The sequence below is a fragment of the Emys orbicularis genome, chromosome 1 (genome assembly GCF_028017835.1).
Source record: "Emys orbicularis isolate rEmyOrb1 chromosome 1, rEmyOrb1.hap1, whole genome shotgun sequence".
NCBI classification, from domain to species: domain Eukaryota; kingdom Metazoa; phylum Chordata; order Testudines; family Emydidae; genus Emys; species Emys orbicularis.
Window position 1 is genome coordinate 265,650,529 of NC_088683.1, and position 16,352 is coordinate 265,666,880.

Below are 16,352 nucleotides of genomic sequence, written 5' to 3' on the forward strand. Positions count from 1 at the left end.
TAGCAAAGGGGCGTGGCCTCCCTCCCTGACAGACGGGGAGGGGACCACAACCGCCCCCTGGTGGGCAGAACTGGGATATCCGCAGCCACCCCGCCGAAAGCAGAGGGGTGGGACAGGAACCGGAAATATAAAAGGCCAGCCCTCTAGCTCAGTGAGAGCAGAGCTGCCAGAGGAGCAGGATGTCTCTCTATGCTGCTGGAGCTCGGATCTGATGGAGGCTGCTACAATGCCAGAGACCCGGAAGGACTGCCAGAGCTGCCAGATGCCGGGGACACTGAGGAGCTGTTGGGGCTGCCGCTTGCCATTTACCCCAGTGATACCAGTAACAACCCCAGAACCCAGGTACCCCCGGACTGTGAGTGTAGGAAGGAGCCCAGGGAAGCTGAATAGGGTTCATCTGTGTGACTGACTGCAAGCTGGCCAGTGTTTTGTGGCTGGATTTCCCCGTTGACCACTCTGCCATTGTTAGGGCCTTGAGCTGGCACACATTGGAGCGGGTAGGCCTGCGTCCCCCTACCTCCTGCCATCCCACCCCTGGGGGTGGCAGACTCCCCACCTTTCGGCCAGGAGGCCTGCATTGGTCTGGCACCTGCCTGAGCTAGGATGCCAGATGGTTTGGCTGGCTCTCTCGCCAGAGAGCTAATCCCCCGCAGACTGCACTGTTGCTCTACCTGACTGTAGGCCAGAGCCATTACCTGAACTGATTGCTGCCCTGCCCTGACTGAGGGCTCCAGGCAGACAGACTCCCTACTGCTCTGCCTCACTGCAGGCTAGAGCTTTAACTGATTGCTGCCTGCCCCCCCGAACAGAGTCGCTCTAGGAGCATTGCAGTGAGAGGGTGTGGCCTCCCACCAGGATGGACGGGGAGGGGACCGCGACCATCTTACAAGCACAGATTTTTTTTTTTGCTGCTATAAAACTACAAGCTCATCTCCTCTACCATTCTTTTGTCCCTCTTGGCATTATAGCTTTCCAAGGACTTTCTTCCACTGAATATCTTTTAGTTTCTTTCCTCCAATGCACTAGTGTGCATTTTTCCAACTTGAATTTAATTTTGTAGTTTTTACTTACCACTCTAATCTCTTATGTAACCTTTTGTAGCCTTTATGTTGAAATATTCCCAATTAATATTAAATTGTTAAAGGATGCAATAAAACCCAACTTAGTTTTCAGGTTTGTGCCACTAGCTCAGTTATAGAAAATGTTTTAGTAGAGGACTACTATGCAACACTTTGAATGATAACACCAAACTTTATTCAAAAGAAAAACAATTAGTTAAGTAAACAGGCATGCAATTACCATGTACACAATACAATTATACTTGCACTCAAAGATAAAATGGTATATCAGTGTGTGATCAGTCCACTGACAACAGAAATAAAACCTTAGAATGTTGGCACCTAATGGTACCTTTTTGATGTTAATTAGCATGCTCCACAAATTAACAGACTACTCCTTTTGTAATCCATAATAATACTACTTAACATTAAACTGCCCCTTACCATAGTTATATTTCCACCAGCTCCTTATTGGCTTTTTACGTTACACATTATTTTAAATTAACATCTGCACCAATGTCCTTCCCCTACTATCAGTATAGACAGCATTTTAATAAAACATCCACAATTCTCAAAAACACTCATTAAAACCTTGCTCAGAACAGTTGTAACCAAAACAAATCAGCAACATAACCTTGGGTCATGTCCTTGATAACTTCAATTTCCCCACCTTACTGTCGCCAACTTCTCTCTAATTTCTGCTCACATTAGAAAGTGCAGTGTCCCAAACTCCTGTACACTTAGGCTAACTTTAGGCCAAAGCCTAATTTCTACTTAGCATATTTTGTAGGTTAGACTTAACCCCCTTTTTATTTCCCTCTCCTTGTTTTTCACAAAGTTTCCCAATTTAGTATCTGCTACACATTTAATTAGTATGCTATTTACTCCCTCTCTGAGGCCTGGTCTACACTACGAGTTTAGGTCGACTTTAGCTGCGTTAAGTCGACTTAAGCCTGGACACGTTTACACGACGAAGCCCTTTCTTTCGACTTAAAGGGCCCTTTAAACCGGTTTCTTTACACCACCTCGACGAGGGGATTAGCGATAAAATCGGCCTTAGGGGGGTCGGAATTGGGTTAGTGAGGACGGAATTCGACATTAGTGGCCTCCGGGAGCTATCCCACAGTGCTTCATTGTGACCGCTCTGGACAGCACTGTCATCTCAGATGCACTGGCCAGGTAGACAGGAAAAGCCCCGCGAACGTTTGAATTTCATTTCCTGTTTGCTCAGCGTGGAGAGCACAGGTGACCATGCAGAGCTCATCAGCACAGGTAACCGTGATGGAGTCCCAGTCCCAGTCCCAGGATCGCAAAAGAGCTCCAGCCTGGACCGAACGGCAGGTACGGGATCTGATCGCCATCTGGGGAGATGAAGCAGTGCTGGCCGAACTCCGAAACAGTAAAAGAAATGGCAAAACATTAGAAAAGATCTCCAAGGCCATGAAGGACAGAGGCCATAACAGGGACGCACAGCAGTGCCGCGTGAAAATTAAGGAGCTAAGGCAAGCCTACCACAAAGCCAGAGACGCAAACGGAAGGTCCGGGGCTGAGCCGCAAACATGCCGCTACTACGAGGAGCTGCATGCCATTCTAGGGGGTGCAGCCACCAGTAGCCCAAGCGTGTGCTATCAGTCCCTCGCTGGAGACAGGGAAGCGGGTTCGGCGGACGAGGAAGATGAGGATGGAGAGAACATCATAGATAGCTCACAGCAGCAAGGAAGCGGAGAAACCAGTTTCCCCAACAGCCAGGATATGTTTGTCACCCTGGACCTGGAACCAGTATCCCCCGAACTCACCCAAGACCCTGTGGGCACACAGGGGACCTCTGGTGAGTGTACCTTTGTAAATATTACACATGGTTTAAAAACAAGCGTGTTTAATGATTAATGATTAATTTGCCCTGGCAATCGCGGCCAGTACAGCTACTGGAAAAGTCTGTTAACGTGTATGGGGATGGAGCGGAAATCCTCCAGGGACATCGCCAGAAAGCTCTCCTTCATGTACTCCCAAAGCCTTTGCAAAAGGTTTCTGGGGAGGGCTGCCTTATCCCGTCCGCCATGGTAGGACACTTTACCACGCCAGGCCAGTAGCACGTAGTCTGGAATCATTGCATAACAAAGCATGGCAGCGTATGGTCCCGGTGTTTGCTGGCATGCAGACAACATCCATTCCTTATCGCTCTTTGTTATCCTCAGAAGAGTGATATCATTCACGGTCACCTGGTTGAAATGGGGCGATTTTATTAAGGGGACATTCAGAGGTGCCCCTTCCTGCTCTGCTGAACAGAAATATTCCCCGCTGTTAACGACGCGGTGGGGGGGAGGGGTGAAGTGACCATCCCAGAGAATTGGGTGTGTGGGGGAGGGGAGTTAGTTGGGTTTGTGCTGCATGTTAAACCTGAAACCGCAGCCCCTCCTTTTACATTGCAAACCCATTTTAAATGGCCAACCCAATGGGTGCTTGGTATGCTTAATGAGAGCAGTACTGTTTTAAACCATCCCCACTTGTTAACAAGGTTAAAAAAGCCAAAAGACTGTGTCTTACCATGGCTGCCTGCAAGCTGAAATCTGTGGCCTGGCACTGCGTGAGTGATCTCTCACACCAAACCGGCAGGCCCTCAATATAAGAGGAAAAATGCGACCTTGTAACGAAAGCACATGTGCTGTGTGATGTGAACAGCAAAATCTAACGTGAAAGAGTGTACCCATTGTTCTCAAAAATGTATCTTTTTTAAACAACTCTCCCTTCTCCTCCACCAGCTGCAAATGTTTCATCTTCACAGAGGCTAGTGAATATTCGAAGAAGGAAGCGAAGGACGCGTGACGAAATGTTCACTGAACTACAGACTGACTCCCACGCTGACAGAGCACAGCAGAATGCGTGGAGGCAGTCAATGACTGATTTTAAAAAAGCCCAATATGAGCGAGAGGAGAGGTGGCGGGCTGAAGAGCAGAGTTTGCGTGCTGAAACGCGGGCTGAAGAGGAGAAGTGGCGTCAGCTTGTACTCAGAAAGCAAGAGTCGATGCTCCGGCTGCTGGAGCATCAAAGTGATATGCTCCTGCGTATGGTTGAGCTGCAGGAAAGGCAGCAGGAGCAGAGACCGCCGCTACAGCCCCTCTGTAACCAACAGCAGGAGCAGAGACCGCCGCTACAGCCCCTCTGTAACCAACAGCCCTCCTCCCCAAGTCCCATTGCCTCCTCACCCAGACGCCCAAGAACACGGTGGGGGGGCCTCCGGCCACCCAATCACTCCACCCTAGATGATTTCCACAGCAATAAGTTTTAAAGTTTTAAAGTGCAGTGTGTCCTTTTCCTTCCCTCCTCCCCCACCCATCCCGGGCTACCTTTGCAATTATCCCCCTAGTTGTGTGCTCAATTAATAAAGAATGCATGAATGTGAAGTAACAATGACTTTATTGCCTCTGCAAGTGGTGCTTGAAGAGGGGAGGGTAGGGGAGGGTGGGGTGGTTGGTTTACAGGGTAGTAGAGTTAACCGGGTGGGGGGGGGGGCTGCGATTTCATCAAGGAGAAACAAACAGAAGTTTCACACCGTATCCTGGCCAGTCACAAAACTAGTTTTCAAAGCCTCTCTGATGCGCACCGCGCCCTGCTGTGCTGCTCTAACCGACCTGGTGTCTGGCCGCGCGTAATCAGCGGCCAGGCGATTTGCCTCTACCTCCCACCCCGCCATAAATGTCTCCCCCTTACTCTCACAGATATTGTGGAGCGCACAGCAAGCAGCAATAACAATGGGGATATTCTTTTCGCTGAGGTCACAGCGAGTCAGTAAGCTGCGCCAGCGCGCTTTTAAACGCCCAAATGCACATTCCACCACCATTCGGCACTTGCTCAGCCTGTAGTTGAACAGGTCCTGACTCCTGTCCAGGCTGCCTGTGTATGGCTTCATGAGCCATGGCATTAAGGGGTAGGCTGGGTCCCCAAGGATCACGATAGGCATTTCAACATCCCCAATGGTTATTTTCTGGTCCAGGAAGAAAGTCCCTTCCTCCAGCTTTCGAAACAGAAGAGAGTGCCTGAAGACGCGAGCATCATGTACCCTTCCCGGCCAGCCCACGTTGATGTCGGTGAAACGTCCCTTGTGATCCACCAGGGCTTGCAGCAGCATTGAAAAGTACCCCTTGCGGTTTATGTACTCGGTGGCTTGGTGCGCCGGTGCCAAGATAGGGATATGGGTTCCGTCTATCGCCCCACCACAGTTTGGGAATCCCATTGCAGCAAAGCCATCCACTATGTCCTGCACGTTTCCCAGAGTCACTACCCTTGATATCACCAGGTCTCTCATTGCCCTGGCAACTTGGATCACAGCAGCCCCCACAGTAGATTTGCCCACTCCAAATTGATTCCCGACTGACCGGTAGCTGTCTGGCGTTGCAAGCTTCCACAGGGCTATCGCCACTCGCTTCTCAACTGTGAGGGCTGCTCTCATCCTGGTATTCTGGCGCTTCAGGGCAGGGGAAAGCAAGTCACAAAGTTCCATGAAAGTGCCCTTACGCATGCGAAAGTTTCGCAGCCACTGGGAATCGTCCCAGACCTGCAACACGATGCGGTCCCACCAGTCTGTGCTTGTTTCCCGGGCCCAGAATCGGCGTTCCATGGCATGAACCTGCCCCAGTAACACCATGATTTCCACATTGCTGGGGCCTGTGCCTTGTGAGAGGTCCATGTCAATTTCCTCATCACTATCGTCGCCGTGCTGCAATCGCCTCCTACTCCTCAGCTGGTCCTCCTGGTTTTGCTTTGGCATGTCCAGGCTCTGCATATACTCCAGGACAATGCGCGTGGTGTTCATAGTGCTCATAATTGCCGCGGTGATCTGAGCGGGATCCATGATCCCAGTGATAGCTATGGCGTCTGGTCTGAAAAAAGGCGCGAAACTAGTATCTAAAGACCAGGGGAAGAAGGGAGGGAGGGGCGGGCGACTGACGACATGGCGTACAGGTACAGGGAATTAAAATCAAGAAAGGTGGCTGTGCATCAGGGAGAAATACAAACAACTGTCACACAGAATGCCCCCCCCCCCCAGAGATTGAACTCCTAAGCCTGGGTTTAGCGGGCCGTTGATTTGACGGAGGGAGGGGGGAAGGAAATGAATACAGAACAAATCTATTTTTTACATCTTAAGACGACAGTGCAGCATGACTGATAGCCCTCGGCATTTTCTGGGTGCTTGGTAGCAATGTAACCCTACGTGAGCCAGCCATATGTCTGCCAGCACCCAGATCGCCCTCGGCCTTTTCTGGGTGCTTAGCAGACAATACTTGGCAGAAAATAGTATATTACGACTGGAAGCCATCATCGTCCAACGAGGACGGTTAAAGGCAAGGGGTTGCTGCTGTGTAGCAATATATGCTGTACAGTAGCCAGAAGGATTGGTAAAGGTGCTCAGGCTACAATAATCTATGAGCATTTCAGGCAATTTGTCCGACGAGGACGGTTACCAGTCGTAATAAACCATCTACTGCCAAAAGGAAAGGGGCTGGTGCAATGCAGCCCTACGGCTGCCAGCCCCACAGCTACCAGCATCCCGAGCGCCGATGAAGGCTACTACTCATGCTGCACCGTCTACCGCCAAAAGGCAGTAAGCTGCTGCTGCTGTTTAGCAATGCAGTCCCACGTTTGCCGGCACCCGGAAGACATATGGTGACGGTGAGCTGAGCTGAGCGGGCTCCATGCTTGGCGTGGTATGTTGTCTGCACAGGTAACCCAGGTAAAAAGGCGCGAATCTATTGTCTGCCGTTGCTGTGACGGCGGGGGAGGGGCCTGACGCAATGTACCCAGAACCCCCCGCGGCACTGCTTTGCATCATTCGGGCATTGCGATCTCTACCCATAATTCAAATGGGCGCCGGAGACTCCGGGAACTGTGGGATAGGTACCCATAGGCACCCATAGTGCAATGCGCCGGAAGTCGACGCTAGCCTCGGTATTGTGGACGCGGTCCGCCGACTTCATGCACTTAGAGCATTTTATGTGGGGACACACACAGTCGGCTGCAGAAAACCGGTTTCTATAAAACCGGCTTCTATAAATCCGACCTAATTTTGTAGTGTAGACAAGCCCTGAGGTTAATGAGGATGTTAAATAAGACTGGGCCTCACACCAACCCCTCTGATACCCCATTAAACACCTTCTGTCTCATTTGCTCTTTTCTGAGCTGAATTGCCGTGTAAGGTAAATTGTGTCAGTTACTTTGACCTCCATTTTAAATTATGGAGTGTGTGTCACAAAATCTGCCTTCATTTACAAGAGCTTTTATGGTGCCATGAAATGCTGCATGGGCAGCAAATTATTGGAATCCACATGACAGACTGTAGCCCCAGACATGTCTGGCACTCCTTTTTCTCAGTGCTTATAAATCATTGGCTTCTGACAAGCACAAGTTCTTAAGAGAGATGAAACCCAGGACTTTGTCCAAAGTAGTAAGCACTTCAAAACTGGTGCAGCATCAAACAGTTTTTATTTATGAGGAACAAAACAAGGCAATGTTTAGCCTCCGACTTTTCCGGAATATCCATGGCCACTTCTAGATCACCTGGTTAACGTTATGAGCCAACTCAAGGACATAATATGGATTTTAGAACTGAGCTCACATGTCCATAGGCCACTGGAGTACTTCAGTTAGCTGAAAAGGGGGGAAAATATTACATTTCACTATTCTGGGCAAATGCTATGCATAGTAACATTACACTGAGACCCAGACGTTAGAGAGAGACTCCCTCATTGCCAGCAACAACTAATCAGCCCAAGAATTTCTGAGCAATGACATCAGGCACACAGAGTCTCTGGAAGAGTCAAGTTTGATAATAAAATCAGCGGGAGAGAGATTTGGCAAACCATGTCACACATATGCCAACCTACGTTGGCTTCCTGCAGTGAGGTTTTGGCCCTGTATTTTAAGAATGATGGACAGGAGCAGTGCTGAAGGGGAGGGTGGAGTCCTCCAGCAAGCTGATAAAAGCTGATTTATATAAATGGAAGGTTACATGGCGAATTTGTTTTCCTGTTTAATTGCTGCAGTTGTTCCTTTAGTTTATATTGAATTTTCAAGAGAATTATCTCACTGTGAATCTTCATTTTTAAACAGCTGACATAAAGGATTCTGGATTGCAAATTCAAAACATTCCACCTGTAATTGCAGTGATCACCACTGACAACTGTTTATAGGTAGAAGTGAATCCAGAAGCATTTGGATTTGGTTCAGCGCTAATTTTAGGCTAGCGTTTAGTTTTCAGGCTCAAGGAGAAAGCAGTTTTAGAGTATAACTGATCAAATCTTGCAAGCTGTGTGTATGAGTTTTCCATCTCGTCTTCAAAGAGAATTTGGCCACATCCAAACAGGAAGTGGGAGCAGGCCCCCATTCTAGTTTTCACAAGATGCTGTTTTTATCAGTTGTGCTGGGAACTGTGGGATAGGTTCCCAGGAAGGAAAAGAGCTTTGTGTGGGTGCAGGGATAAGTGAAATAGAATCAATAGTGTGAATGTTCTGTAATGTGCCAATCACATACAGACCAGTGCTAACATTTAAATTATACATGGTTCAATTCTCCAGTATCGACGAAACCCTGGAATCAATTTTCTTCTTCGTCCTGTGGCAGAAGCACACTACTTTTAATAAATACTATGCCATGTCAGAGTGCAACCCTTCTGCATTGAGTGTGGGATCTATTGGTGTCAAATTGCATATCTTAAAATGAGACAGACTTTTTTTCTTTCTGGTTCGACTCAGGATAGTGTGAACCCCATGCCATGGGAGGCCATCTTGCAGAAATCAAAAACCAATATTTTCCACAGCAGATAATGAGGACTAATATGGATATTTTCCAGATTACCACACTACCTCATTATCTCATGATACTATTGAAGATGATATGCATTTGTGCTGTTAAGTCTGATCTTTAATTAAATGAGCAGTCTTAAAAAATGTTTTCCCTAAATAGAACTGCCAAACAATTGTCTCTCTCCTTAAATTCCTGAAGCCTCAGTCAATCATCAGTCAACCATTGTTATAGTTAAAACCATCTGATTACTTTACTAAACATCCTCACCCTCTCTTCCAACCCAACTGCAAATAATTAAGATAAACACTGATTCCTGTTCCACATGCCCTTGCCTTTTGTATATGAGGGGCCTCCGCACTTTGAGCAGGATGGAACTGAGCTGCTTTGGAGCATCGTTTGGAGCATCATTGGGAGGGGGATGGAATAGCTCAGTGGTTTGAGCATTGGCCTGCTAAACCCAGGGTTGTGAGTTCAGCCCTTGAGGGGGCCATTTAGGGAACTGAGGTAAAAATCTGTCTGGGGATTGGTCCTGCTTTGAGCAGGGGGTTGGACTAGATGACCTCCTGAGGTCCCTTCCAACCCTGATATTCTATGATCATCAGCTAACTGGCAAATGTTTCCTTGAGGTGCCACCAGCTCTTGTGAGAACAAAATAACCTCAAACTAGTTATCAAGCAAATGATGACATTTCCCAATCCACCATGTCCATGAGGCTCCAGAATATGATCTTAGAGGTCTAGTTTGTAGGTGCATGCACTATTAACAGCTCTGAGAAATCAGCTTTGCTTCAGGCCCATTGCTAGCAGACAGACATAGCCAGATCATGGTCAATGTAATGATAACATAATCCACACACTAGGATAATAGCAAGAAGGCAGTTTGTTATAAATACCATTTCACACAAGCAAAGACCCACAGTGTATCCTTTTGTATTCTATTCTAGTTGATTTAGGTTCTTATACTGCACTCATCACTGTAGTACGGGGTCGGCAACGTTCGGCACGCGGCTCGCCAGGGTAAGCACCCTAGCGGGCCGGGCCAGTTTATTTACCTGCTGACGTGGCAGGTTCGGCCGATCGTGGCCCCCACTCGCCGCGGTTCGCCGTCCCGGGCCAATGGGGGCGGCGGAAAGCAGCGCGGGCCGAGGGATGTGCTGGCCGCGGCTTCCCACCACCCCATTGGCCCGGGACGACGAACCGCGGCCACTCGGGGCCGCGATTGGCCGAACCTGCCGCGTCAGCAGGTAAATAAACTGGCCCAGCCCGCTAGGGTGCTTACCCTGGCGAGCCGCGTGCCGAATGTTGCCGACCCCTGCTGTAGTATCTGCTAGAGCACACTGAATGTAGGCTTTCCCAACTCTGTATTAGAGCTAGGAGAAGAATTCAGACTAAAAACAAACAAAAATATTCACAAAAGTGTTTATAGAAAATGTTTTGTGCTATGTTGATGGCCATACACACAGAAGTTAGATGAAAAACATAAAATGCTCTTCCTGGAAGTTGGCAGAGTAACACGACTCTATTTCTTAGAGTCCAGAAGGATAGCACACAAGAACCCACAAAACACAGAGACACAAAGCAGGCTGCTTCCAAAAACGGAGAGGTACAACTCACCCCACCTAATTCTAGGTGGGGGTGACAGGTGGACAACAGGCGAAACCAGGACTGCCAGATGCTTTTGAACAGACCCTGAAATATTTTTATTTACTTATTATTATCAGTAACATACTTCCCTACAGAACCCTCTAGGCTCTCAATATAGTCCATTTTCCAACCAGCTCATCTCAATATCAAAGCATCCCTAAAAATACGACTATGTTTTACAAAGACACACACACATATTTTTGCCATATTTTACTGTAGAGTTTACATTCAGAACACATTATTCTGAAATTTTACAGTGCTTATAAGCTAGTTACTATGAGCAATAAAACATAGCAGAAAAATAGATTTTATAATAGCCGCATTTATTCAATTCAACCTATATTTTCTAAGGACATAGAAATCTTTATGCTGGGAACTTTATGGGCCACAATAATATGTGAATCTGCAAAAATGTGCATGCTTGTTGCACATCAGTTAAATACAACCCTACATATCTTATGCACACTGGATGAAATTAACTCCCATGTTGGGGTCCAGGGGAGCAGTACAAGGTCTGTGCAGCACTTAAATCTCATTTAAGCCCTATTTTGAGCATTTAAGTGTTGCATAAACCTTGTGCTATCCCTCTGCATGCGAGTGAATTTAATCCTGTGTGAAGTCATGTTTATGTTAATAGTTACAGGTAGTGTGACTGGCAATCCATGCCCTGGAAAATCTACGTGATCTTTTTGATTTCACTGCCCTCTGTGGACTCTTGTGAGCAGTCTCACATGACTGGTGTAAATCTTGCTGGATTACTCACCAGACAGCTGTTCTCTCTTAAAAAATCAAGCAAGACTACCAAAATCTCACATGGATATTCCTGAGATGACTGAACTCTTGTGGATATATCGATCAAAACATAAATTAGAAAGAAAAACAAAGTATGGGTATTGAAAATTAAACTAGAGTATATCTGGTCAGGCAAAGGGCTAAAAGGAACTCTTTGTCTTCTGAGGACAAATTTTTAAAAAGGCATCAACCTAGGGCTCTTCTTTTGGGTCTACAATTAAAACTCATTTGCAGCAATATTCATGGAGAGGGATCACAAAAAGGAGTTCATACATAGCCAAAGCACATTCAGTTCTTTGATTCAAGTGCCAATTTATGGGGGAAATTTTGAGATACTTACACAGCTATACTGAATGCAGAACAAGCACACAGCAGCATCTGGATATCTTGCCAGCCTCTATCAAATGTATAGTAAATGCAATTTGTTGACAAAATTGGGCCACAATAATATGTGAACCTGCAAACTATATGTTGGGATTGCAAGAAATATCTTGTAAAGAATGGAAATGAACTAGAACTGAAAAGGAGCTTTGAGTTATGGGTGACTAATTTAAAAAATAATTAAGGGCCTCATTTTGCAACTCATGCTCATGTTAAGCAGCACTTACTCCATCAAGTAGTCCCACTGAAACATTTTTTTAACTTAATTGGGGCTACTCAGTGTGAATGAGGGTACATCTACACTGGGAACATTTGTAAGCATTCTACTGCAGTGGTAGAGTCCCACTACAGCTACAAATGATGGAAGTTGTAGTGCAGACACTAATCCTGCTACTATGATGGTAAAAATGTCTATACTCTGCGTGATAAATGAAGGGGGGGTGGGGGTAGCTTCCTTTTATGGACACCAGCCAGCCAGTTAGCTATAAAGTCCCTCTTGCTGGCTGTTCTCTGCTTGCTTTACCTGTAAAGGGTTAACAAAGTTCCCCAGGTAAAGGAAAAGGAGTGGGCACCAAAAGAGCCAATGGGAGGGCCAGAACTTCTTAAAATGGGGGGAAATAACTTCCCTTTGTTTGTGTGTTGTGTTCTCTCTGGGAAAGAGGGGAACAGAGCAGGAATGCTGTGTAAGGCTTGAACCAGGTATAAAAAATCACCTTCCATACCTAGAAGAAATAATTTGGATAGGGAATGTTTAGTTAGAGGCTATCAGGTTTATTTCTTATTTTGGCTTGTGGATCTCCTCTGTGCTAACCCTAGATGCTTTTGTTTGCTTGTTACCTTTAAGCTGAACCTCCAAGAAAGGTATTTTGGGTGCTTAATTTTTGTAATTGTTTCTTTTAAGATCTAGCAAAAAGCCTAAGTTCCAGATGTGTTTTTTTTCCTTTTTGTTTTTAATAAAATTTACCTTTTTTAAGAACAGGATTGGATTTTTGGTGTCCTAAGAGGTTTGTGTATGTTGTTTGATTAGCTGATAGCCACAGCTAATTTCCTTTGTTTTCTTGCGGGGTGTGTGTGTGTGTGTGTGAAAGGGCTTGAGGGTACCCACCAGGAGGAATTCCCAAGTGCTCCTTCCTGGGTTCAAAGGGGTTTTTTTGCATTTGGGTGGTGGCACCGTTTACCAAGCCAAGGTCAGAGAGAAGCTGTAACCTTGGGAGTTTAATACAAGCCTGGCGTGGCAGGTATTAATTTTTAAAATCCTTGTGGGCCCCCACTTCCTGCACTCGAGGTGCCAGAGTGGGGATTCAGCCTTGACACCCTGTCTGCATTGTTGGAAGCACTAGAGGAGTGGTGCTGGTGCATTTTCCCTGTGTAGACAAAACCGAAGTGAAATTTGATGCTTTTACTTAGATTGTAAGTTCTTAGGGTATGTTCTACACAGCAGCTGGGAGGGTGCTGCCAGTGTGGCTGCCACAGCATGGGCAGCATCTTGGACTAGCTCAAGTACAGTCCCAGCCGACCCCCCGTCCTGGAGTATGTACTTGGGCAGCTAACCTGAGCTGCCACCCATGCCATTGCGGCCACACTCTTATTTTTAGCATGTTAGCTCAAGCAGAGCCAGCACGTGCATGTCCTCCCAGCTGCTATGTAGACATGCCTTTTGGGGCAGAAACCATCTTTTTATTCTGTGTACAGCACCTTGCACAATGGGATCCTGGTTCATGACTGGGCTCCTAGGCACTACAGAAAGCCAATAAAATAATAATAATAATATCAAGGATCAATAATATCAAGGATCTGGCTTGATAACCACAGAATAGAGACAGCACAGGCAGCAGCTATATAAGATGCCCTACAGTGACTCACCCTTGTTCTGGAAGAACTGCCGCTAGGGGTTTAGTCATTCCTTGGCCTTTGTACTACACACGTGCCATTTAGTGCTAATTGAAGTTGTGGCATTTGTGATGCAGATAGCCCATTCATGATGACAATATGTTCACTTTTAGATTTTTATTCAGAAGCTGTTAAAAGTTCTCCCAGTTAGAATAGGAATTCTCCCAGTTCCCTCCTAACAGGTTTTCCCTTGGACCATCTTCTATTTCCTGGTGTTTCTCTTAAAGGAGGTTACTTCTCTGAAAAGTCTCTCTGTAGAAAGGCTTCATAGTTGCTTCGATTCCATGGCCAAAAGGAGCCACCGGGATCATCCAGTCTGATCTTCCGCATAACACAGGTCATAGAACTTCCCCAAATAATTCCTAGAGCATATCTTTTGGAAAAACATCCAATCTTGGTTTAAAAATTGCCAGTGACAGAGAATCCATCATGACCCTTGGTAAGTTGTTTCAATGATTAATTCCTCTCCCTGCTAAATATTCATGCTTTATCTCTTGTCTGAATTTGTCTAGCTTTAACTTCATGTTATACCTTTCTCTGCTAGACTGAAGAACATATTATTTAAATCTTTGTTCCCCATGTAGGTACTTATAGACTGTAATCAAGTCACCCCTTAACCTTCTCTGTTAAGCTAAACAGAGTGAGCTCTTTGAGTCTCTCACTATAAGGCATGTTTTCTAATCCTTTAATCATTCTCAGGGCTCTTCTCTGAACCCTTTCCAATTTATCAACGTTGTTCTCTAATTGTGGACATAAAAACTAGACACAGCATTCCACATCAGTGCCACATACAGAGGTAAAATAACCTCTTTACTCCTACTCGAGACAGGGGTGCTGGAACAATTTTTCTAGTGGGGGTGCTGATAATGGAAAGCACGTATTTGGTGTTTGTTATTACTACTTCAAGCCAGGGGTGTGTCAGCACCCCCCACACCTATATTTCCAGCACTAATGACTCGAAATTCCTCTGGGTTTGCATCCAAGGATTGCATTAGTGCTTTTGGGCACAGTGTTGCACTGGGAGCTCTTGTTCACCTGTTTATCTAGCATGACTCCCAAATGTTTTTCAGAGTTACTGATTTCCAGAGTAGAGTCCACCATCGCATAAATAGGGCCTACATTCTTTGTTCCCAGATGTATACCCATTTACTTTTAGCTGTATTAAAACATATATTGTTTCCTTACACTCAGTTTACCAAGCAATCCAGCTTGCTCTGTATCAGTGACCTGTTCTCTTCATTATTTACCACTTGCCCAATTTTTGTATCACATGCAAACTTTTTCAGTGATTTTTGTGTTGTCTTCCAAGTCATTCATAAAATGTTGAATAGCATAGGGCCAAGAACTGATTCCTGCAGGACCCCACTAGAAACACACCCGTTTGATGATTCCCCATTTACAATTGCATTTTAAGATGATCAGTTAACCATCTTTTAATCCACTTAATGTGAGCCATTTTATATTTTTCTAGTTTTTTAATCAAGATATCATGTGGTACCAAGTCAAATGCTTTACGGAAGTCGAAGTATATTACATTAACACTGTTATTTTTATCAACCAGACCTTGTAATGTCATACAAAAAGTTATTAAGTTAGTTTGACAGGATCTATTTTCCATAAACCCATGTTGATTGGCATTAATTATAATTCCCTCTTTTAATTCTTTATTAATTGAATCCCATATTAGCTGCTACATTATTTTACCTGGGGTAGGTGTCAGACTGACAGACGTATAATTCCCTGTGTCATCCTATTTACTCTTTTAAAATATTAACACAAATTAGCTTTCTTCCGATCTTCTGGAATTTCCCCGGTGTTCCAAAACTAATTGAAAAATCAACCTCACTGGTCACATGAGCTCCTCAGCCTTCTTGGGTTTCACATTTATTTTGTTTTCCATCTGAAAAGTGTGTGGGAACTGAAAGTCAAGCTGGGTTCTTTCTGGCTGATGCACCATCACCAGTAATCCTGACTCAGGTGGGGTGTGTTAGAGATGTATCTTAGATTCCCTTGAGTAGTACACTTCTGTGCACCTTGAGATAAAAATATCTGTCACTGATACTTAGTTAACAATTCTGCTAGGTGGTGCAAGCACCAGGAAAGAACCCAGCTCATTCTCCGTTAGCTGTGCTGGCTCTGCAGTGCTAAAAGCAGTAAAATGTTAGTAAAGTCAGCAGCTATGCATGCATTCACACAGGACAGATCTGTTGCATAAAAAGGAGCCATTTTTAGTCCTTTGTTCTGATAATAATCATATTTTATACCTTTTGTACAAAGGCCTACGTACCACACAAAATAGTGCTTAAATGGTGCAAAGGCCTTGTGCTGACCTGGTGCATTAGGATGAATTTTCGCCTTCTTTCTAGCATTTATGCACATTGCTATCTATGCCCACACTTTGTGCTTCAATGTAACTTGTGCACCAACATAGCTAAGAGTCAAACTGAGCATTCATGGTCTGTAGGAACTTGTTTAACCAGGTGTAGCGAGGCGGCCTGGCTCCCAGCCGCCCCTGTGAGGGACGAGCCAGAACAGCAGCCAGAGTGGGCGGAGTCACCGCCGCCTGTCCCCGCCCCCCGGAAGTCAAGGGGCGGGACAGGAAGTATAAAGGCCAAGCCACAGCGCTCAGTTGCTGGCCGGCCGCGGGAGAGGACAGACGCTGGTGCCCGAGCTCCCGCTGGGCCGAGCCTGCCCAGAGCCCGGTATCCTGAGGAGGACTGACCAAGCCTGCCCAGAGCCCAGTATCCTGAGGAGGACTGGCCGAGCCGGCCCCGAGCCCGGTATCCTGAGG

The 16,352-nt window shown here is 46.1% G+C and overlaps 1 protein-coding gene across 1 annotated transcript in view; it reads left to right on the forward strand.

Moving 5' to 3' along the window:
• Window positions 1-211: 211 nt before the first annotated feature.
• Window positions 212-16,352, forward strand: part of METTL21C (methyltransferase 21C, AARS1 lysine) — an 83,160-nt gene continuing 67,019 nt past the window's right edge. The window contains exon 1 of the mRNA XM_065397566.1: window positions 212-342. Within this exon, the coding sequence (XP_065253638.1) occupies window positions 212-342 (131 nt within the window). The remainder of the gene's footprint in view (window positions 343-16,352) is intronic.